This window comes from Urocitellus parryii, chromosome 1 (genome assembly GCF_045843805.1).
Source record: "Urocitellus parryii isolate mUroPar1 chromosome 1, mUroPar1.hap1, whole genome shotgun sequence".
NCBI classification, from domain to species: Eukaryota; Metazoa; Chordata; class Mammalia; order Rodentia; family Sciuridae; genus Urocitellus; species Urocitellus parryii.
The window spans coordinates 230,830,641-230,855,603 of record NC_135531.1 but is presented as its reverse complement, the minus strand read 5'-3'; the positions used below and the strand labels follow the sequence as shown (position 1 = coordinate 230,855,603).

At 37.8% G+C, this 24,963-nt stretch overlaps 1 protein-coding gene across 24 annotated transcripts in view; it reads left to right on the top strand.

Annotated features, from left to right (window-relative positions):
* Positions 1 to 24,963, top strand: part of Ttn (titin) — a 266,326-nt gene that overhangs the window by 40,298 nt on the left and 201,065 nt on the right. For 23 of the 24 annotated variants that reach the window (XM_077802977.1, XM_026391974.2, XM_026391969.2 and 20 more), the window contains 4 exons: positions 1,259 to 1,543; positions 1,751 to 1,876; positions 6,600 to 6,788; positions 12,180 to 12,224. In XM_077802977.1, the coding sequence (XP_077659103.1) occupies positions 1,259 to 1,543; positions 1,751 to 1,876; positions 6,600 to 6,788; positions 12,180 to 12,224 (645 nt within the window). Of the gene's footprint in view, positions 1 to 1,258; positions 1,544 to 1,750; positions 1,877 to 6,599; positions 6,789 to 12,179; positions 12,225 to 13,302; positions 19,999 to 24,963 lie in introns of those variants that run through there. The other variant, XM_026391987.2, reaches the window with a different exon arrangement.

Below are 24,963 nucleotides of genomic sequence, written 5' to 3'. Positions count from 1 at the left end.
GAGGGTCCAGAGCCACAGATACTATGGATCTAGGTCCTTATTGCCTCAAGCTCTAAGATCAGAGGTTCAAGTTCCACATACTACCAAGCACTCTGGCGGAGCCTGAGAGCAGTCTGTCCTCGGGCGGTTACCATTAGACCTCTGCTTTCTTCATTAGAATCCTTATTGCTGAATTTGAGACTGGTCTAGATTGAAGGCTAATCTAGATACACAGAGAAAAATAGAACCTTCCTCCCATCCCTATCCTGGGCTCTATCTTGAACACAATACCCATGAGACAGACACAGGAACACTCAAGATTCACAAATGTGAACCATTTACCAACCATTTTCCTGGGTTCCTAAAAGACCAACTGGTCATAATATCCAGTTTTTACTTCTGTATTAGTGGTGGGGAAGCTGAGACATGAAGTAAAGTTCTTTTCTATAGTAGTGTTAGAAATTGGCCTTGTAAAAGTCCTCTCTCCCTTTGGGTTCCGAGAACTGCCCAGGTCCCCTTGCTCATTCAACACTGAGAATAAGCTTTAAGTAACATAACAGAAAATTTTGTAAAATCACTTAATTGAGCTTAACTAGATCTGAAATAATATTCATTTATTCTTTTAATACATACTGATTGCATTTCACTGGCACCTGTTTATAGTGAACTGACAATGATATATACACAAATCCTTGCAAAACAAATAAGCCTGAATGGAATGAGCTGCCCCATTGCATGACTTTTATTTGATTGATTAATTGATACTAGGGATTGAACTTAGGGGTACTTTATCATTGAGCTATACTTTTAGCCCCTTTTGATTTTTTATTTTGGTCTTAGGTCTTCCTAAGTTGCCAAGACTGACCTTGAACTTGTAATCCTTCTGCCTCAGCCTCCCAAGAAGTTGAGATTATACATGTGCGCTATTGCACCTGGCTCCAAATGACTTTTAAAAATAAGTAGCTCACAGAAGTTGTTCTAGAATTATCTTAGGCATTCAATGTTATGTACCATCAAGGAACTAAAATAATCATGTTATAGTGAGAAACCGCATTCTCAGCAATACCCTCCATCCCATGTTAAGAAAAAAAAAATCTTCTGAAGCTGTTCCTTCTACTTGAGGGCAAAATTCTTGCTTAGAATAAATAATGTTTTAATATTTAATTTAAAGATATCACAAGTCCAAAGTTTTGCTTCTGGCAACAAATGAGTGTAGAGTCCTGTGTGCTCTCTGTGTTTTCACACTTTTTCATAGGCTGTCTCTGTCCTTTTCTTCCAGCTCCAGAACCTCCCCAAATTCTACAAGAGCTCCAGCCGGTCACTGTGCAGTCTGGCAAGCCTGCCCGTTTCTGTGCTGTGATATCTGGCAGACCACAGCCTAAAATTTCCTGGTACAAGGAGGAACAGCTGCTTTCCACTGGCTTCAAGTGCAAATTTCTTCATGATGGGCAGGAGTACATGCTTCTACTCATTGAAGCCTTCCCAGAGGATGCTGCTGTCTACACCTGTGAAGCCAAGAATGACTACGGAGTTGCCACGACCTCTGCTTCACTTTCAGTGGAAGGTAGGAGTGCTGCTTGCTAATGAAGCCCGAAAGCCAGCTTCTTTGCTCTCCCAGTGCATTTAAATTACAATCTGGAACTTGTAAAAGATTCTATCCGACTTTGAAAGTGCTCCATTGCAAAATAAATGAAGATAAATCTGCATGCTCCCTTCTGTGAGATCTGTGTGGTGAATTAATCGTGACAAAACCTTTGGTCTTTTTGTTTAGTTCCAGAAGTCGTGTCTCCTGATCAGGAAATGCCAGTTTATCCTCCTGCCATTATTGCCCCACTTCAGGACACCGTCACCTCTGAGGCAAGGCCAGCCCGTTTTCAGTGCCGAGTTTCTGGGACAGGTAGGCTTATACACAAAGGCTCTCATTGCTAGTATTTACAAAGAAGATGGAAAGAAAAGCTTCTCTCACCTTTTCCTCTATTACGAACATCTTATGTATAATGTGAAGCTTGATGGGTATCTAGCAGGCTCACTTGAATTATTGAATGAAGAATTAGATGAATATTTTCCACTACTGTTTTATGGCCTTAAAAATGGTTAAGGTGGTAAATCTTGTGTGTGCACGTGTGTGTGTTTTCACCACAGTTTTTAAAAAAATAGCTCAGTGTTTTCCACTAATCATCTAAAAACATCATGTTCCCTTATGAATGTAGCTGCACTTTTATCCCTTGATTGAGACATTACAATGACAAAAACTATACTTATTATTGTACTAATTATAATAACATCTGCAAGTGTTTCAAAAAAGAGTCCATTTACATGTAAGACATTATTTAATCTAAGAATAATCCTGTATGAAGTATCTGTTCCTTTGAAAGGCAATAGCTCTCAAAAGTGGGAGCTTAATGGTCAGAGAGGCTGGATTTGAATCTTGGCTCCAATGTGTGACCTTCAGCAAATGTGTGGTTTATCTGTTTCTCTTTCCCTCACAAATGAGGATATTATTCATTCAATCTTAGAATATTCATCTCTTGAGGGAGAGATACCGAACTAGTAATGGAACCTGGTGCATGCAACATGGAATCTATTAGAAAGTAAGCTCCATGAGAACAAGTGTGGATCCTTACTTGAGAATAGCACCCTGGTACATAGCCGGCACTCCATAGCAGGGGTGGCTTGGACAGTGAATGACTGTTATGTGACCAACAGCAATCCCTGAAGTCCATTACCAGGATTAAGCTAGCTGACTTGAATCGGTATAATGCCCAGTGCCATCATAGAGAAATCACTCAGAATTCACTGCTTCTATTTTTATTTGAAGCTTACATTTCACACATTATCAGCACTTCCCCTCACCCCAGAAGTCTGACCTTGGAAAAATGAAATAATACATGTAGAGCCATTTCAAACCAGTTATGATTGCACAGATAGAGATGAGATAAATCAAAGGAATAAATTATTGATTTTTCCTAAATGAAACTCATTGCCTCATTTGCTTGGCTTTTGTATACCAACACTAAAGGGAAATTTCAGAGCTCAAGTATCTCACTGTACTCTTAATCAATTTTATTGTTTTGTTTATTATGTTTCTCCCATTAGTTTATAACCCAATCTCTACCTTGCCAGGGTCTATTTTCCCAAACAAGTTAGTGTTTCAATAAGTCTTCAGACCTAATGACTTCCTCCTCTAGGATGGAGATGGTAAGCTGGAAACCAAATGGACCTGTGGATTGTATGAGCATAATTAAAATGCAATACACAGAAAACACCAATAGGCACAGTGCCAAGTGACTGGTGCTCAATGCATTCATTTTATTATACCCACAGGGAAGCTGTATATGCATAAAAGTCTAGTATTGGATGAGCAACACAGGCAAAGATTAGAGAATTTCTGTCATTGAGCCATGGTGTTTGAGAAACACTAAATATCAATAAATCAGGACTGATCAGATAATATCCTACTAATACAATAAAGAAAAATTATTTTAAAATCAGATTCACTAAAACTACACTAAATAATTTGCCCATTCATTGAATATTATAGAAAGCTTTTCATATAAACAGATATAGATCATCCAAAGTAGTAATAGTTATCTCAGCTATTTTTATATAAATTTTTTTGTCTATAGAAAAATATAGTTTTGCCTTGAAGCTGTTGCAAAAACATATTTTAAGCTTTCTATAAGATTCTGGAGTAGAAAGAGAAGAAGTCTGTCTTTTCTGCATGACTAATGTCTTTAAATGCTTGAATGAGTCTTATAAATTCATGAGATCATTAACTCCCTATGTGTGGTAATATTTCTTATACGTGTCGAGGGTTAAGCATCCTCTTGTAGATATATTTTCTATATGACAGATATTGAATTCATTAAATAAAATGCCCTTTCAAAAGCTTACCAAATCACAAATTCATCCCTGGGTCTGAAAGTATTTCCACAATGTACCCTGACTAGGTATTACCTAAAAGAGTAAACACAGTCCTGCCTTCTATGAAGTGGATAAAACTGAGTTTTCAAAAGCCTTGGTCTTGTGTTTCTGGGGACTCCTGAACTATGTCACAGGGTTCCAAGCCATCTGGTGATGCTTTTCTCACAGTGAAAATGTTATTTATGGCCGGTCTCTGGTGACCCCTACTGGTCAAAGATAAATTTAGAAAAGTAAATTTTTTTTTGCCTTTATTTTATTTTATTATTGATTTAAAAAAAATAAATGACAGCGGAATGCATTACAATCCTTATTACACATATACCGCACATTTTTTCATATCTCTGGTTGTATATAAAGTATGTTGACATCAATTCATGTCTTCATACATGTACTTTGGATAATGATGTCTATCATCCTTACTAACCTCCTGCCCCCTCCCTTCCCTCCCCGCCCCCAATCTGCCCTATCTAGAGTTCAATTTTTAAACAACACAGCTAACAGCTAGCTTCTTGCAAGTTAGTGTCATTTATTTAGAGGCTGATAGTGACAGCTAGCTAAATGAAATAACTAGTAGTGAGGGATGTCCATTGTTCATTTGAGCATCTATTCCATTTCTATTCTACGACATTTATTGTACCCCTACAGTTGAGATACTAGGTGCCAGGGGTGCACAGAACAGGCTGTAGATGAGGGGAGGAGTGTGGGCAGCTGGAGCCCAAGGTTGTAATCACTACAACAAGTCCACGCATCAGTCTGGGAGATAGTCAGAGGATGCTGTATTGAAGAAGTAAGACCATCAGGCACAACGATGTGACAGGCAGAGAGAACCTTCCTAAAGTCACTTTGTGTTCTGCAAGTGACAAGTGATGGAGTATGGTTGGAAAGCAATGTCCTGAGAGGATGAGGAAGCTAGAAAAGAAGACAAAGGCCAGATACTAAAGTGTTGGTATTTTATGCTTAGGATTTTGGAGTTTATCTTGTTTACTTTGAGGAGCCACTGCAGGGCTTTTTAACTCCTGGGTAACGTGATCAGGCTTGTTTTTGAGAAATAACACTATGATAAGGAACAGAGGAATGGACAGAGGTGGGAGGCGAGACTGAAGAGGGTCTGGGGAGAGGCTGCTATTGTAGGGTGGAGAGTGCTGGCCAGTCTTCCCCAAGGGGAGTCAGGAGGGAGAAGTAAGTATATTGCCAAGGGAGGTTTTGCCCTTTGGCTCATTTGCTGTTGGCAGTTCATGTGTGTCCTCCTTCAGTTCACAAAGGAAAAACTGTCAGTGGGAGTAGCAGAGGACCTTGTACAGGGATGAATGAACTCTGCATCCTCCCGTTTCCATTGGCGATTAAAAACACACCTAATAGATCAAGTAGTTGCAGGATGGCTGTGCAGTTCCATGTGATGGTGTTGCCAATTATGTCACATGTCCTTGTCTTTTGGCATGGAATTGAAGACACTGTGATGTCAGGTACTCTCATTCTAATGAATGACTTGTGCCAGTGGTTTATAAAGCCTTTCATGCATGCTATGTCATTTAATTCTCACAGCCATTTTATGCAATGAATTGTGGCACTCCTCATTTTTCAACTGAGAAGACTGATCAGAGAGGCTAAATGATATAGCCAAAGTCACACAGCTGGCCCAGTGCAGTCTCAGGATTCCATTCTTTAACTTACCTTGGAACAACAAACCAATATGTTTCATTCAAAGGAGAACCCGTCGTTTATAAACAACTACCATCATAGGAAGGAGGGTAACTTTCATAGGTCAAAATTGCTGCCAAAAGGCTAAGGATGGGGTTGTTAGAAGATTCCTATGGATGGTATTGAGATAGGAAGTGGGATAGTTTCAAAAACAAGGTGGCTTTGATTCTGGCAATTTAAACCTAATTTTAACACCTAAATTTAAAATGCACATTACCATAAATTACAACAGTATAATAATATTTTATCCTTTATTTGGGTTTGTATTTCTATTAAGATGGCTCAAAACATGTATGGAAATAGTTTTATTATAACTGCTACTTGGGAAAAAAATTTAATTTTTAAGGTACCCAAATTCCATGAAGCTCTCAGTGTTTGTCTGTCTCTCTCAATTTAAATTTTTTTCTTCTGTACAATTATTTGTGCCATACATTTTGCTTAACTGAGCCTTTTGACACCTGTTCATTGGTAACAAAAAGTACAGATTTTTGTCTTCGGCCTTCAAGAATGTCTACTTTAGACTTTATAGAATGTTGATTTTCTCAGCTGTCTTTTTGATTGATCACTGTGAAAACTGCAAGTGGAGATTTTCCTTATTTCTGTCTCAGAATACAGCCACAATCCCAAATCCGTCATTCATAATGACTGCTTTTCAGGACCATGTTTTTCTCAAGGTCACTAAATACATCAAAATTGTGTTCCTGTCTATATCCACCACATGATCTCCAAATGCCTCAAAAGAGTATAACTAAAATTCTATCATGTTAAATATTTCAAACCAGTGAGATAGAGCAAGACAGATTTTTCTAGAATCATGATTCCTTCCTGAAGATGAAAGGAAGTCATTTAATAGTGGATTTATAGTCTGTCCAAAGGAAAAGAATAATGTCCTTAAGTAAGCATGAAATGCAGTCTCTAGTCTGATATTATGTTTGCAGGTAAAATTTAACACTTACTTATTTGGGGGACTTAGATGTTGACTTTTCTTTTTGATACAGATCTAAAAGTGTCTTGGTACAGCAAAGACAAGAAAATCAAGCCATCTCGGTTCTTTAGAATGACTCAGTTTGAAGACACTTACCAACTAGAAATTGCTGAAGCTTACCCAGAAGATGAAGGAAGTTATACTTTTGTTGCTAGCAACGCTGTGGGCCAAGTGTCAAGCACAGCCAACTTGAGACTGGAAGGTAGAGTAAAGCCACCTTAAGGCCACATTTTGATAGAGCTCTAATCTCACAGCACCAGTAACAATTACTAAATATTTCATGTAAATCATTGTTGGTCCTACCATTTTCTTTTAATTCAACTAATTATTTCCATGTCATATGCAGTGCTCTGGCTCCTCAGTTACCCTTTCTCCCCATGAGTCATGGACCATTATTTTTTATTTTGCCTGCTTTTTCCCCATAGACTTGTGACAGGTCACTGTCATCACCAGCTTTTCTGTCTCCTGATCAACCTGTGTCCCAAAGGGGAAAGAGATGCTGAAAGAATGGGCATATTTGTTTTCTCATTTAACTGGGATGAGAATCATTAAAAAAAAAAGCAATGAAGTGCCATCAATTTCCATTGTATTGACACAATTATGATTGACAGGAGTGACAGTAGACAATTTTATATCTGTTCACAAGCTGGATGTATTTACCATCCCTCAAAGAAGGCCTAGTGTTGAGTGGCCAGGTATTAAAGTGGATTCACATTTCTGTTAGTTGGGGATCTGAAGTTGTCAGCAGACATACTTCCTTCAGTTCAAAGACAGGGTAACATGCTAATGCATCAGACTATTTTTTTCTGAATGAATATAGTCTAAGTAGTGTTAGGTATACACAAATACACAGTGATTTAGGAAAATGTATGTTTGTTCCTTAACTTTAAACACTTACTATAATGAGATACTTTCTTAATAATAAGTAATAATAAATACAATAATAAATAATAATAAATAAAAACAGAAAATGTTGTTTTACAATCAGAGGAGGAAAAGAAAAGGATACCTAAACTCATTTCCGAACTCCACTTTTCTCAAACAATATGATGAAGTTCCTTAACCAATTGGGGTCTCAGCTTTCCTGTCTGGGAGTGGAAGTGAACTTGTGTGACTTTGATTCAGTAGTGACATCCAATGGCAAAGCATTAAGATTGGACTGGAGTTTAGTTCGTTGTTGAAATTTGATACAGATCTTTAGACAACTCCAAACGTGTTTTGGTTTCAATGCAGGGAAAAGACATTAAAAACTGGCATGCTTCTTTTCAGGATTTAGCAAATATGAAGAAGTTACATCAAACTCCCTGTGGCATGTCTCTTCATCAATTTCATTTAAGAAGGAGGCCTTTGGCCAAAAGCCCATCTTCATCCAGCCTCTATCAAGCCTCAGGGTGCACAGCGGGGAGACAGTCAGATTTCATGCAAGGGTTTCTGGTGTTCCCAAGCCAGAAATCCAGTGGTTTCATAATCAGCAGCCAATTCCACCAACAAAAGATGTAGTTTTCCATTTTGAGGAGTCCACAGGCATGGCTATATTGCTTATAGTTGATGCTTACTCAGAGCATGCTGGGCAGTATTCTTGCAAAGCAGCCAATAGTGCTGGGGAAGCCACTTGTGCAGCTATACTCACAGTGACTCCAAAAGGTAAAGCCCATCTTGCTTCAAGGACTTTGATTTGCTGCATACCTTCTAGTCCCACTGTTACTAACGACAGTCTCTGCTGTTTGTTTCACTGCATACTGTAGTCAGCCTGTAATTTACTAATAAAGTAACACCCAACAAGGCTCCCCAAGTCCTCGACCATGGCTCGACCTATGTACCTTAAATCTCACGTGTGTTCTGTGCATTGGAGAACCAGTAATGATTTCTCTAGGTACCAACTTGGCTTGACTTTTTTCACTTCTCTAAACAACTTTGCATCAGTATATGATCTATGTGCTGTATATTGTTCATATGATGGAGGGAGAATAAATGGTATCCCAAATACAGTCAGTTAAAAAAAAAAAAAGGAGGGGTGGGGAAACAGACTGTGTCACTCCACGTAGCTGCAAGGACAACAGAAGGAAGAAATCAGAACTGTATGACAACCGCATAAGCCTTCATCAACCACTCATGACTGGAACGCTGGGAATGAATTTTCTTTTTGTGTGATCCTGACATCCATACTGCATCTGGCATGCTGCTTCCAAGTGACAATGACACCTTTCATCTTCATCTTCCATGCTATTATATGTTACTAACCTAGCCAAGTGACAAAGTTGAGATCTTAATATTCTTTTCTTTTTCTTGTCACTTGATTATACAGTGCAAGCCCTAGATAGGCAAAGTTCTGGGAAAGATGTAAGAGAGTCCACCAAGTACCAGGCAGTGGCAGATTCCTCTTTCACAAAGGAGGAGAGCAAAATATCCCAAAAGGAAGTTAAGTCATTTCAAGGATCATCATATGAATATGAAGTGCAGGTTTTTGAAAGTGTATCTCAAAGTTCTGCCCACACAGCTGCCTCTGTTCAAGATGTAGAGTTGCACCATACCACGTCCCTTTCACAAATTGCAGAAAGCTCTGAATTGTCTGAGAAATGTGCTCAAGAGTCCATGGGCGAGGCACCGAAGATTCTCCTGCACCTTCAGGACCTCACTGTGAACTGTGGTGACACTGCTCAGTTCCTCTGTGTGTTAGAAGACGAATCTTCTGTTGATGTAACCTGGACTCACGAAGGCATAAAGATAGAGGAATCTGAGAGAGTGCAACAATCTGGAAATGGAAATCTTCAGTCTCTTATCATATACAATGTTCAGCTGGCAGACCAAGGACTGTACAGCTGCATTGTACACAATGGCTATGGAGAGAAGACCACATCGGCCGTACTAAGCATAGAAGGTGGTTATTTGATTTTTTTTTAGCTATGAATCACCTCATTTCATCTTCATCGCTTTATGTAAGCAGCTTTTCATGCAGCTATGAAAATTGAAACAACATGTTAATTAGAATGTCTCTGGTATTTCTCTTTATAAATGGCTTAGGAAAGTAGGCCAAGTCGGTGGCCAAACTTGTCATGATAATTTAATTCTCTACTCTAGATTCAGGAAGTTTAACTTTCAAGTCTAGGTTCAGGAAGTCAAGATTTATTTCATATCTGCTGCTTTTTATAATATTTACTCTATGAGCCACCTAGAAAGTGTACCAAAGAAAGCTTCAATGTTGCAGTTTGCTGTGTACTTATTGGGTATTTACAATTTTGTCTGAGAGTGTGTTAAATTTAATTGTTTTGATAGTAAAGACTCCCACTACCCAATTATCTACCCTTTCTTTTCAAAGTTAGAGGTTCTAGTTGTTTAGAAGGAGACCGTAAAAATAGATAATTGGGTACTCAAAATAATAAGGCTCTCTGTGGACCAAACATAGGGTTTTTTGTAGATACTTCTCAATAAGTGATATTGCTCTTGCAGCATTAGATCCCCTGGAATTGTAGAATTTTCTCATGGCAAGATTATTATTTTTGTCATTATTGTGCTTGATTCTTCACTATGTCTGAAAGAACACAAGTAAATCTTTCTAGGCAAGAGATAATTTCTCCCTCTCACCAATAGCCTTTCATTTTAGATGCTGAGAGAGTGAGAAGAAATAATTTTTCAAATGCTAGAAGCTCACATTGTGCATCTGCGGGCAAAGGAGTTTCATTGAGCCCTGTGGAAAGAAGCTAGTGGAAGGAAGGGTGGGCATCTCCAGGGGTCTGTGGAAAGCCATAACCTAAGTTCCTCCACAATCCTGGCAATAATGTGGAAATGTTAGAGGTGAACAGGGAGCAGCACAATGCTATCTCCTTGCACAGCCATCTCTGCACTGAATTTTGAAACTATGGTTATCTTTCCTGCCCAACGAGAATATTCATTTAAAATATCTGTAATACCCACTCACCAAAAAAGAAACTTTTAAAATCAGAGATTGTATTCGATAGTCACTTCTGGTCCTGTTTCCATAGCCTACAAAAACTGAGGTCTAGTTATATAAAATAGATTGGAAATTCCAGAGCATTGACCCTCAATTTCACTGCAACTTCTGACACAGTAATCACAAAATGAATGACTGCTTAGCTGGAGGTGTTGTCTCCAATTCATGTAGGTGACAGCTGTCATGGTTTCTGTGAAATGTGAAACTTGGAGTTGGGTGTGTTGTTGAAGCATAAGAAATATAGGTCTTTCAACTTACTTCCTGGGGAATCCAGTGCTGTAGTACAGTACTGGACTGCCACACTCATGGTGTGGATCTGAGCTAGGCATTTTTGCCCCAGGATCTCTAGTTCATGCTTTTCCAAATGATTCTATTATTAAAGTGTTCTTGAAGCAAGAGCTTCTCTTTCTTTCTTTCTATTTTTCTTTCTTTCTTTGCAAGTCTAGACTGCCTTCCTATATTTAAAAGATAATACACTTAAACACTTTAAGGTGTTTGAAGAGTGAAGAATCAGGCACAGTCATGTAATTGTTTGACATAAGCCCAGTATTTATATGTTCCTTTTCTATTGGGGCTGAAAAAAGTTCATCCAAGCCATGATCAAGCAAGAATGTAAATCCCCCATAAGCCTGTTTGATTAGAGTTTTTATGTGTGTAATAAACATAGATGTATCATATCTTGGTTTGGGGACTAACATGCTGCATTTCGTTCTCATCCTAATGACATTTCATCTTCTCTACAATCAGCAGATGTTTTATACATATAAACATAGCTAATTTATGCCTTTTCCTAACTTTATTCTTACCTAGCAAAAGAATCGCAAACCAGAACAGTTACAAAAGTTACCCTTGGTTCAGACACTAAAAGTATTAAAACACTCAGAGAGTCACACATTAAAACAACCCACGAAGTAAAAAGAGAATCTTCGAAGAAAACATCAGCTTTGTCCTTAACTTCATGCTGAAGACCACAAGGAACTGAGAAGAAGGGGAACCCAGCTGGCTGACGCAATGTCACATGGACCGTGGAGCAAGAGTCTTTCCCAGGAAGCTGCCCCACAGATCACTGTGCCTAAAAGCTCTGCTGGTTCCTTGTATAATAAAAGGAATTTTGAGTCCAGGGGTCTTTGTTTCACTCCTTGATGTGTCATGGGACTTTAAAGTTTGAAGTTTAAGGTTTGAAAGGTGGTTCAAATCCAAGAGAGGATATGCTAGCAAAAATGTTTAATTCTTCAGGAAAACTTGAGAATAGCCCTCAACTAAAAATGACAAGCTAGAAAATGCATGTTTCTAATAAATGTGATTTCATCTCTTAGCAAGTGTTCAGTCAATAGGATTGTCAGTTTAAGAACAGATATTCCTTTATTTTTGTGGGTTGCTTTTCTGAATGCATGCAAAGGCATGGGAATTATGGGACTAAAGGAAATTTAATGGAGAAGCTAAAATAAAAATGTTTTTAATCTCTCTGTCAACCTTGTCACGTATTTTATCAGCTTATTGATTTGTTTGGCATGGACCTTTTGGTGAATTTGGGGGATGCAGTTTTCTGGTTTTATAATAAATTATACAAATCATATAAATCATGAATTGATGCAGAGAGGACATGCATTTAATCACTAAAATATCTTTGTTTTTCCCTTTTAGCCCCTGAATCAATGTTACATGAGAGGATTGAAGTGGAGATGAAAGGTATTGTTATAATGAATGTGATATTAAAGTAGAAATTCCGAAGGATTAATAGAATCCTTGAGCCGTCTTCTTACTCTTAGTATCATTGAGAAAAATTACATAGATGTACAAATATATCTCTTAGAGTATATATTACTATGTCGCATGCCTGGTTTAGTATGCTGGTGATTACATGCATTTTACAGTAATTTTGTTGTATGGAAATTTTAAATCTTGTATTTAAACTGTATCAGCAGTATTCAACCTCATGTTTGCAGCCATTTTCAAATGTGTGAATTATAAAAAGTTATCATCTTAATGCATGAAATCATGAAATAGAAGTTTGTTTTCAAAATCACAGTGAATTCAGTTGAACAATAGGCAATAACCTATCATTCTCAGAATGCAATGTCATGAATGAATTATGATTGAAATGCTACTTTATTTAGGATGTGTGAAAACATTACATTCCCATTCTTGGTTTACACTTCATGCACATACATCATTTTAACATTGATATGTCTTACACTGGCTTGCAGATAGCTGTCTCATGTGATCCTTATTGCCTGCTTTTCTTTGCATAACATTGTGACTCTATGGCTGTATTAGTTCGAATAAACGCCTTCTCCTTTTTAGCTAATTATTTATGGTTATAGTTCTTGTATATATTTTTAAATAGTTAATTCTCAAAAATATAATAACTTAATCTACAATCAAAAGGATCAGAAAGGGCGTTTATTCCACTCTCTGCAAGTCAGGTAAGATTTTCCCTCTAAGCCATCAAAACAACAAGGTTTTCCTGCTCTCAAAACAAATATGCACAGGACTATGTTATTTTGAAATGCATTTTTGCTTGTTCAAGAAGAAATTTCAGCAGTTTGAAGAAAAGACCAGACAACGAACGATTTTCGTGTCAGAATCTTTTAAACAGAGCATGGTGTTGCGTTTATTCGAACAAATATGGTGAGTGAATTTTTTTATGGATTTGTGAGAATCTGTAGCATGCACTTTATTTCATTTTTGATTTTGCAATTTATTTTCAACTTTTTCAAATACGACGGAAAAGAGTAAAATGCTTTATAATTTAATTTTTTTTCAGAGTTATTCACCGAGGGGGAAGCTGAACCTTCAGAAGGAGATACACGTGATGCTTTTTCAGATTCTGAAGACATAGACCATAGCTCCATGACTGCTAAAAGATATGCAAGTAGAAAATCATCGACAAGCTCCTGGCCTGAATATTTCAAGCCTTCTTTTACCCAAAAACTTGCATTTAAATATGTTTTAGAGGGTGAACCTGTTGTCTTTGCGTGTAGATTAATTGCCTGTCCAACTCCAGAAATGACTTGGTTTCATAATAATCGACCTATCCCAACAGGTCTCCGTCGGGTTATAAAAACTGAGAGTGATTTACATCATCACTCCTCCAGCTTAGAGGTTAAAAGGGTCCAAGATAGAGATTCTGGAAGCTATAGATTATTAGCCATAAATAGTGAAGGGTCTGCTGAATCAACTGCCTCATTGCTGGTTATCCAGAAAGGGCAAGATGAGAAATATTTAGAGTTTCTGAAAAGAACAGAACAGACACATGGAAACATGGAGGCTTTAGCTGGAAGGAAAGAAGATAGGATAAAAGTTGACCTAAGGTTTACTGGCTCTCCCTTTAACAAAAGACAAGATGTGGAACAAAAGGGAATGAGGAGAACTATACACTTTGACACAGTAAGTCCTGGCAAAAAAACAGATTATATGTATGATGAAGAATATTTGGAAAATAAATCTGACACAAGAGGATGGCTCAATGTAGGTGAAAGTTTCCTGGATGAGGAGACTAAAATGAAGTTACAACGTTTACGGGAGGCTAGGAGAATGTTTTTGGAGAAAAAGAGGTGTCTAGAGGTGTCACCAGAAATAAGCCCAAACACTTTGAGAGGTGAAGTTAGTGATACAGATATTCTGTTCTCTAGAGAGGAAACAAAGAGCGGGGTTTTGTTGGACCTCGCTGAGAACAGGGATGAGATGGCTAATTTACCAGAAGGTGTCATCCATCTCCCATGCACCTTCCCCAATAAAATGGATCAACCCAGGGAATCCATAGAACCTCCTACAAGCTTACAAACTGCTGTTGATGAAGAAATTCTCCAGACTGAAATTAGCCTGAGGCAAGAGGCATTTCTAGAAGAAAGTCTACAGAAAGAGTATTTATACGATAGGTCTCTAGTAAATGAAAACATCCAAGCACAGAGACAGTATGAAGAAATTGTGAGTAATACTGCAATTGAAGAGTCATCCAAATATGTCACTAATGTATATGAGAGTGAGGAAATATATGAGACTCCCGAGAATGTCTCTCAAGTCTCTCTACCATATGCCAGCGAATCTTTTGATACACTTGTACATCTTAAAGAAAGCGAAGAAATAGATAGTGAAAGAATGAGACAGTGGGATTTGAGAGAATTACAACACTCTGCTTCCACAAAAATTGATGAATTCAAAAGGGAACAGGAGGAGAAAACAACCCGATTTTTTGAAAATCCTCTCCAAAAACGTCCACAACGTTGTCCACCTTTATTTCTACAAGAAATTGAATCTCAAGAAGTTTATGAAGGTGACTGTTGTAAATTTGTGTGTCATTTTCAAGGATATCCTCAACCCATAGTGACGTGGTATAACAATGATATACCAGTCCGACATAATCGAGGATTTATCACTCAGACGTCAGAAAACCATTCAACGTTAACTTTTTCTTCTGTTCATCCTCAAAATGAAGGGACTGTTACCTGTGTGCTGTTTAACCAATATGGAACAGTAAAAGCAATCAGTATGCTTAGAGTGAGAGCAAGAGAAAGGTATGATGGCCAACCACAGAAAGTCCCAGTATTCCAGGAATACACAGAGGAGGAGGAAGAGCTGGCTTTGGTGTTTGACCAAGCAGAAGGTGTCCATTCTTCTTTGAGTCGAGAGAGCCAGGCAGATCTCCATGTGTTAAAAAGTCATGCACCAGGTCCTCCCTCTGCAGACACAGAATTGCTCTCCTTCCCTGTAGAAATTCAAATAACAGCAGCCACTCCAACCCCAGAACAGGATAAAGAGTCAAGAGAAATATTCCAGCTGGAACCTGAAGCCCCACCTCTAGATCAAGCAAGTCAGTCACCAAAACACAAATTTATATTCTCATCTGATATTACTAATGAGCCACCAAAAATGTTACAAGAAATGCCAAAGCATGCCAGGTGTAGAGAAGGGGATTCTGTGATTCTTGAATGCTTAGTATCTGGTGAGCCTCAGCCAATTGTAATGTGGTTCCAAAATGGATCCCTTTTAATGCAGAACCAGAAGTTCCAGTTTGAAGAAGCTGGTTGTAGCTACAGATTATATATTCATGGTGTTAATTCTCAAGATTCTGGGGAGTATAAATGTGTTGCTGAGAACAATTCAGGAACCGTAGAGAGTGTTTTAGATCTAACCGTGGAACCTGTCACATACAGGGAATACAGTCAATTCAAAAACATTGGTGGAGTTTATGCACCATATTCCAAAGATCAACAAGTACAAATTCAGGGAGAATCTGTGAGGGCACATTTTTATGATTATCCAGCTGGTACTTTTACTCCCCCATCAAATGTAAAAGAGTATTCTGTAAGAGGGTATTTTGAAAGCCTAGAGACAATTGAGCAGGTAGACCACAAAGATCAGGTATATTGTACAACTCCTAGAGAAAAACCACCTAGATTTATGCAGGGTGCTTCTAGATCCATGAACATCAACAAGCCTCTCAGGGCTGAGCTCATACAATGTCAAGATGAAGAGGAAAAGGAACATGCAAGTGGAAAACCAAAGCTTCATCAAGCAGAGGGTACTACTTATCCAAGTGTTGATGATTTCAGTGATGCTAATATTAGGAAAGAGTTAAGAAATGATTTTGAAAAGCTTGGATCTGAATGGGAAACTGTGCAAGAACGTGCCCAAAGAGACTATTTATCAAATATCCACTCTGAGAGAATTTCTGACAAAGTACAAAATATGAAAGACTCATCTACCATTATGTATGAAGAACCCTTTAATGGAGAGAGATACTACCCAGGGAAAAAGGTGAAGCATAAAATAATCGCATTTGAAAAGTTACAACATGTAGAGAAAGGAGTTCTAGAAAAAAGGCCTACCAAGAAATCATTTGTTAATCCTCCCCAAAGGGAGTTGGAAGACATAGACATTTCATTAAAGCAAAGAGAATCAAGATTAAGTAATCTAAATGCAAATATGCATCAGGCAGAGAAAATGTCTTCAAACACTGAGACAGATTCAGCTAACGTTGTAATGAATTTGAAGCTGCTTTCCTCTCAAACTCATAAGGAATTTGAAGTACAAGAAAGGGAATACCAGAAAGAAATAGGCTCTGTAGATCAATCTGCAGTTTCTGACAGGGTTGAACATGAAGCACCTATTACATTTGACCTAAAGCAGTTTCATTCACAAATAGAAAATGCAGGTGTAATATTCCAAGAATTAGACAGTGGTCAATCAGAAGAAGCTTATTTTAAAACCCAGCATCCTGCTTCAACAGCAGCTGATACTGAGCACATTGTATTTGACCTAAAACAAATGTATTCTCATATAGGAGATCCAGCTAAGGAGTTCCAAGGGCAAGAAACTAGGCAACAGCAGGAAACATTCTATAAAGAACAGACTCCTAGCCCTGAGACATTACAAGCTGGTACCCAGAGTACCTCTCAAAGTGTACAAAATAACATATTTACTAATCAAGAAACTTATCCTGGTCAGGAGTTTTCAAATAGAACTCTGGAGAAAAGTCACAGTGATGCAAATGCCTCTTATTTAGAAAAAGAAATCCAACATGTACAGGATCAAAGTACAGCAATTTTAAAGACTGAGCATTCTTTTAAGTCCTTTACTGAAGCAATCTGTGGTGAATCATGTGCCCCGTTTCCAACCCCATCTGCTGGGAGAGAAGAAACTGATGCTTCTGAGGGCAACAGGTCTCTAGAAAATGGAAGTAGAAGTTTCATCTCACAGCTGAGAAAAGCAGCAAGTGAGGAAAAACTTTTAGAGGTTGATGAGATGGAAGAAGAAGGCATCAACCCAGACGCGGCCTCATTCCAAAGGCAGGATGGCGGGACACAGGGGGATACAGATGGAACTTACAAAGGTGATGCTCAGGACGCAGATGCACTCCCCAGACAGCTGTCTCTCAGTCAGTGCTTGCCATTCTTGATGACTGGAGAACAACCAAATCCAAATGAACCAACAAGTCAAAAAACCGATGCCTCGGGAGAAGAAAAAGGTGATGAAGAAGTTCAAGTTCAAGATGAAGCTTCTTCCTCCACTGTAGAAGGAGAAAAGGTAGAAACTTGTTTTTCAGAAAATCTTCCTAAACTGGATGAGGCACATGCAACAAAAGCCTTGGAGTCCGAGACCTCTCTGACACAATATTTACTTGCTGCTGGAAAATCTGAGGTTCCTGAAATGAAAGACATCAAACACAGAGCACAACGTGTCCAGAGGGAGTCCATCACTTCGATGGAGGTTGAAGAAGTGACTTTCAACACTGTGTATGAATACTACAACCAAAAACAGGAATCACTAGGTCGTCCGTATTCTCCTGAATCTGATATTTCCATTGATGTGGGAAGCATAAGCAGTGAAGAAATCTCTGAGTTAGATCAGTTTTATACCCCACCATCCTCTGTGGAACGTTTTGAATCTCCACAGTCTTCTGACTTATGTTTTAATCCTTCCGATACAACTAGACAACCAACTAAAAATTCAGAAAGTGACTCTGTTGAAAGATACTCCACACCTTTAGAGGAAGTTTCTGAAAGATACTCCACACCCCCAGGGGAGACTCTAGAGAGGTACTCCACACCCCCAGGGGAGACTCTAGAGAGGTACTCCACACCCCCAGGAGAGTCTCTAGAGAGGTACTCCACACCCCCAGGGGAGACTCTAGAGAGGTACTCCACACCCCCAGGGGAGACTCTAGAGAGGTATTCTACACCCCCAGGAGAGGCTCTAGAGAGGTATTCTACACCCCCAGGGGAGAGAGTAGAGAGAGATTTTATTCCTACCAGAGGACCAAACCCCACTAGAAATTTAAAAATGTCCCCATCAAAAATAGAAAGGGAGGACAGTACACCCAACGAACATTTCCATACACCTACAGAAGAAAGAAGCTCAGCTTATGAACTATTGCGTTCCGATTCCTTTGGCACACCCAATGAAGCCATTGAACCAAAAGACAATGAAATGCCTCCATCTTTTATTGAGCCTCTGACCAAAAGGAAGATATATGAAAACACAACATTAGGCTTCATTGTTGAAGTGGAGGGCCTTCCAGTTCCTGGTGTGAAATGGTATCGAAATAAATCGTTGCTAGAGCCAGACGAAAGAATCAAAATGGAAAGGGTGGGTAATGTATGCTCTTTGGAAATTTCTAACGTTCAAAAGGGGGACGAGGGAGAGTACATGTGCCATGCTGTGAACATCATTGGGGAAGCAAAGAGCTTTGCAAAAGTGGACATAATACCCCAAGAAGAAAGGGCAGTGGCACTCCCACCTCCAGTAACACATCAGCATGTCATGGAGTTTGATTTGGAAAACACAACCTCATCGAGAACACCTTCTCCTCAAGAAATTGTCCTGGAAGTTGAATTAAGTGAAAAAGATGTCAGAGAATTTGAGAAGCAAGTGAAAATAGTCACCATGCCCGAATTTACCGCAGATCATAAAAGCATGATTGTGAATCTAGATGTTCTTCCGTTGAATTTAGTGCCTCCAAATATGGATACAAGAGGGGAAGAAGACAGGGATTTAAAAATTGATTTAGAAGTATTTGACATGCCTCCACGTTTCATAACACCTATTTGTGATTTTAAAGTTCCAGAAAATTCAGATGCTGTATTCAAATGTTCAGTTATAGGCATCCCTACACCCGAAGTTAAATGGTATAAAGAATATATGTGTATTGAGCCAGATAATGTGAAATATGTGATTAGTGAGGAGAAGGGAAGCCACACCCTTAAAATTCTAAATATCTGTCCCTCTGATAGTGCGACATACAGATGCAGAGCTGTGAATTGTGTAGGAGAGGCTATCTGTCGGGGCTTCCTCACCATGGGGGATTCGGAAATATTTGCTATGATAACACCAAAAAGTAAAGTGACTTTAAGCAGTTTAAAGGAAGAATTGGTCTTAAAGAGCAAATACGCAGACAGCTTTTTTGAATTTCAGGTGGTGGAGGGGCCTCCCAGGTTTATCAAAGGCATTTCTGACTGTCATGCACTATTAGGCACAGCAGCGTATTTCCAGTGTCTAGTCCGTGGCTCTCCAAGACCCACGGTTTACTGGTACAAAGATGGGAAACTGGTCCAAGGAACAAGATTTAGTGCTGAGGAAAGTGGCATAGGGTTCCACAACCTATTTATAACAAGTCTAGTAAAAAGTGATGCAGGTGAGTATAGGTGTGTAGCAACAAACAATTCAGGCATGGCTGAGACTTATGCAGTCCTCACCCTAACCTAAAGAGAGATGGTTTAGCACCTCAGTCATGATTAGAATTTGAGTGCTTCCACATTTTCCAAAGTATATGGACCGAATAAACGTCCAAATTAGTCCATTCTGTTTGAATGCATTACACCGAAGACACCTGGGGAAGTATCGTCTCTGTAGAAACCTCATCCTTGTAATCCATGTAAATATTCTCTTATCCAAACTGTGGAATCATCACTTGTGTCAATTATGCTGTGTATCATCAAGCAATTAAACATCTCCTTGGCTACCTAATTGTCTGGACCTCTGCTTTGCCCTAATTCCTCCTCCACAAATGTTTTAGTAAGGGGCATTCTTTTTTAGCAGGCCATGCCAGATGATCCTCCAAACAATTGGTAAGAGAAATTCCTTTGCTCACATTATAAGTCATTTTTTGGAATCATAAATATTTGCATCCAAACTATGGATTTTTACCAGGAGTTGGGCAAAAGGAGCAACAAAACCCAGCTTCACCCAGTCAGTAATTAACTCTATAATCTGTTGTACATTATAATCTTAGTATTATTAATTTTGTTTCTTTTTAAATTATTTTCATTATTAATATCCTCTTAAATGTTTACTTCTCATTGGGTTTGAAGGGACCAACTGTCTTTCTAAGGACAGGGTTCATCTAGATATTTGCAGAATATGCAAATAATGATCTTTCCATGTTTGGAAACATTTTCTCAACTTTTAAGACAGTGTCAAGTATAAAGTGTAGCATTAACTTAATATTGGCCTGGGTGCAACTAAGAAAATTACTATCTTGTATTTACATGTAGGTTTTAAACTATATTTCAATTTTGGAATCTTTAACATTAGAAAAAAAGAAGGTGGGGCATTCTAATAATTGAGACAATATGGTAATTTGTATTTCAGTGTATCTTCAATTAACATTAAAATCTTGTCATTTTACTGAACTTTATCTTTAAAACTAGAAATTAATAAGCATTCAAATTTTATTAAGATGTTTACATACATATTTCTAAAGCAAGTCTTTAATTTCATTTTGCAAAATTAAAATTATAATAAATTCACAAACTCCTAATATCTATGAGCCTAAATTTTCTCATATAAAATTTAATAAATACAAAGAAATCTAGTTTTCTTATCTAAAAATGGGTTAGACCAAAAGATGCCAGAGGTGATATTCAACAATAAGATTTAGAATCATTCTAGTGATAATAGCTGTTAATATAATTTAGAATAAATTTTAGTTTCATAACAGACAAGAGAAATTATTATGGCAATAAAATTATGAATCTAACCTCCCCCCAATTCTTAAATAACTTACTGTTTTCTAGAAACTTTATTTATACCTACATTATACGATATTTAAGTAACATAATTGTCTTAAACATACTGATTTGAATTTAAACATAAGTCCCTTAATTTAAATTTAACTTACAAAAGAATTCATGTATCCAATTGTGTTTATTGTATTTCTTTAAACTATTAATTTTTTTATTCCCACAGTGGGACTTTCTTATAGTCATCCAAATTAAAAACAATTGGAAGAATATGCAGAAAATAGGCAGAGATGTCAGATTTTCCCTATACTACTGTTGTCCAGATTCCTAAAATCATTTGTTCTGAGTGTTCATAGCTCATCAGGAGATACATAGAGAACAGTTACTTCTGAGTATATACTGTCATTCCTGAAATAAAACTAATACTATAGTTTAGGAATTTAGGGTTCTATTCTACTTTTAACCACATAATGTGTGTTCAGATTAATTGAAATTCAGAACGTAACAAACACGACAAGAACATTTTACCCAAACATCTGTAGCTTAGCAACAGTTTAGAACCTGTTTCTTGACAAAGAATACAAAGGAGGGAAGAAAGGAAGGAAAAGAAAGAAATATTTTAATGCCATATTGGCTTTTCAGGAAGAGCTGAAAAATATACTTTTATTCACATAAAAAAGAGGGCTTTATTTGATTTTGTTCATTAGAATTCTTTCAGTCTCAAATGCACTGAACTTGAGAATATGCAGAATAACGAAGACTAAAGAAAAATAAGCCTTGCCCACACACTTGGCTTACTTATTAATTATTGTAGATAATTAAATGGGATTTTTTATTTTCTGACTCAATGACACATAACTTAAAAACCTGAAATATTAATTTCCCTGATGCTGGAGAAAGAATTCTTTGTATGACACATAGTTGAATTAGATACAGTTATTAGCTGCTATTGTTTCATGTTTTTTTAACTATACCTTCCATGTTTCAGAACATTTGCGTTCCATTGACTATCTTTTTAATGGTTAATGCATTGTGTTTTGAAGTAAGAAAAAATCTTTGAAAATATTTCAACATGTTAGGGTATTTTAATTATACTTACATTCATAATTCATTTTGGAAGTTCAAATGATAGGAAAGCTAACATAACTTATATAGATCAAATGTACACCTAAGAGGCCACTCTTAGTATATGAAATTAGTCAATGTTGTATGGCTTACTGGATGCAATAATAGCTGAGTATGATTCTTCATGCTATAGGCAGGTTTTACCAGTGTATTTAAAGCCAACAGACATGAGTCCTGTCTTCTAATGCTATACGCTAGAACAGAAAGTAATTAGTGTTCCATGTGAGGCAAGTGAAGTGAACTAATGAAATAATAAAACTGCTTTTCAGTAAGGCAATACAACTTCTAGTAACAGGATTGTTCTACATACCTCACAGATTTAATGAAAAATTGAATTTCTTGTTATCAAATTACTGGTCCTTCATCCTGTCATCCATAGCACTGTTTAGAGAGTATCTGTTATCCACGGTTTCCTGTTCAATAATGCTGTGTAGGTTTTCTTCACACAATAAACTATAATCAGATTTCTAAAATTGGACTCATTTTCTCTTATTTATGATTCTTCTATTTCCTTAATTAATATCTTATTTACAAAAGCTTCATTGAAGGGATATGACAATTTACACAAACGAAAGAAGACCTGTGACTGCCAACAGCCCTTCTTTTACAAATCCAAATTAAACATTTCCCATGACCCCTTATTTTTAATAGTGGCTTCATTTTAGAGAGAGTAACTAAAATGTAGATGGTTTCTTTGGAAATAATCGGTCTTTAACAATGAAGATCACTTTTCTTTTTATTTGATTTGATTTATTGTGATACTGGGGATTGAACCCATAACTTTATGCATGCTAGGGAAGCACTCATGACCTCACTGAGGTCACTGAACTGCATCCTCAGCCCCAAAGTTGGTTTTTTGTTTTGTTTTGTTTTGTTTTGTTTTTTGTTTTTGTTGTTGTTGTTGTTGTTCTGGGGATTGAACTCAGGGGTGCTTCACCCCTGAGCCACATCCCTAGTCCTTTTTATTTTGCAACAGGGTCTTGATAACTTGCTTAGCACCTAGCTAAGTTGCTGAGACTGGCTTTGAATTTACAATCCTTCTGACTCAGACTCCCAAGCACCACCATGCCTAGCCCAAAGATCATTTTTAAACTGAAGAAGGTCCTACATATAATGAGCAATACTGGATCTTTTTAGAAATTGATTTAAATAATCCTAGATTCTTTTGTTACAAAACTCTAGCAAGCACTTGTTCAAACTTTAGTACTAGATTTACATAACAAGGAAGACTCATAAAAACGACCTTCAAATTTATAAACTCAAGCAAAGAAGTGGATCACAACTTGCATTTGTATGGTAACAATTATATAATCTCATATAATCTAAGAAAATTTAGAAATGTGCTTTTATATAAATTAATCTTAGAATACTCTAATGGCTACAGGAAAGAAAAAAACAGAAGGCCATAAATTGGCACTTAATTCTTTACTATTTTTTTGTGTTAAGCAAAATTTTATAGTAAAATAATGATCACTTTTCTCCATACAGAGATTTCTAGTTTTCTGGCTGCCGAGGAAGGACTTCAATCCTATAGTTCTGAACTTCAGTTATCTCATTTAAAAGAAACACTTGAACTTTTGTCTGAACCTCCAGTTCATTCAACTAAATTTGATATCAAAAAGGAAGGCACTGTCCCAAGTTTCATTAAAGAAGTGTCAAATGTTGAAATAAGCATCGGGGATGTGGCTAAATTGTCCGTTACTGCTATTGGCATTCCCAAACCTAAAATTCAGTGGTTCTTTAATGGGGTGATGTTAACCCCTTCTGCTGACTACAAATTTGTTTTTGATGGTAATGATCATAGCCTGATCATTCTGTTCACCAAATTTGAGGATGAGGGAGAATATACATGTGTGGCCAGTAATGAGAATGGAAAGGCAATATGTAGTGCATATCTAAAAATAAATTCCAAAGGAGAAGGACACAAAGAGACAGAAACAGAATCAGCAGTGGAGAAATCTCTGGAAAAGCTTGAAGGTCCTTGTCCTCCTTTCTTCCTCAAGGAGTTAAAGCCAATTCACTGTGCTCCGGGGCTCCCTGCCATCTTTGATTACATGGTGCTCGGAGAGCCTGCCCCCACTGTTTTGTGGTTCAAAGAAAACAAGCAGCTTTGCACCAATGTTTATTATACCATCATTCACAATCCTGATGGCTCCGGGAAGTTCATTGTCAATGACCCTCAGAGAGAAGACAGTGGCCTCTACATGTGTAAAGCAGAGAATGTATGGGGTGAGACCACCTGTGCTGCAGAGCTGCTTGTACTCCTCCAGGACACAGACATGACTGATGCACCCTGCAAAGCAAAGTCTACACCAGAGGTGTCTGATGACTTTCCAGAGATGTCATTAAAAGACCCTGAAGTCAAGGCATTCAGTACAGAGCAGGAAATTGCAACCTTTGTAAAGGGTACCATTTTGGAAGCTGCTTTAATTGCAGAAGAAAAGGAGCAGCTTTCTTATGGGCATATTGTTAAAACCAGTGAACTAAGCAGTCAAGCTACTTTTGGAGTGCAGCAATTACAATCCACAGTCATGTTGGAGCAAGACATGCCCACTCCTGAAAGCACCAGGGAACTTCCTTCCATTGATGGGACTACTTGTATGCAGCCCATCAGGGAACCACCTCCTGATTTACAACTACAGATTGTCCAGTCCCAGAAAACCCTCCACAAAGAAGATACTCTAGTGTTTCAAGAGTCAGAAAAAATCATCCCAAGTTCCTTGTCCATAGAACAAATTAGTTCTTTAACAGTTGAGCCTCTGGCAACCTTATTAGGTGAACCTGAAGGGAGTTATGCACAGTCTTCAACAGAATCTCCAGCACATACACATCCATCCTCT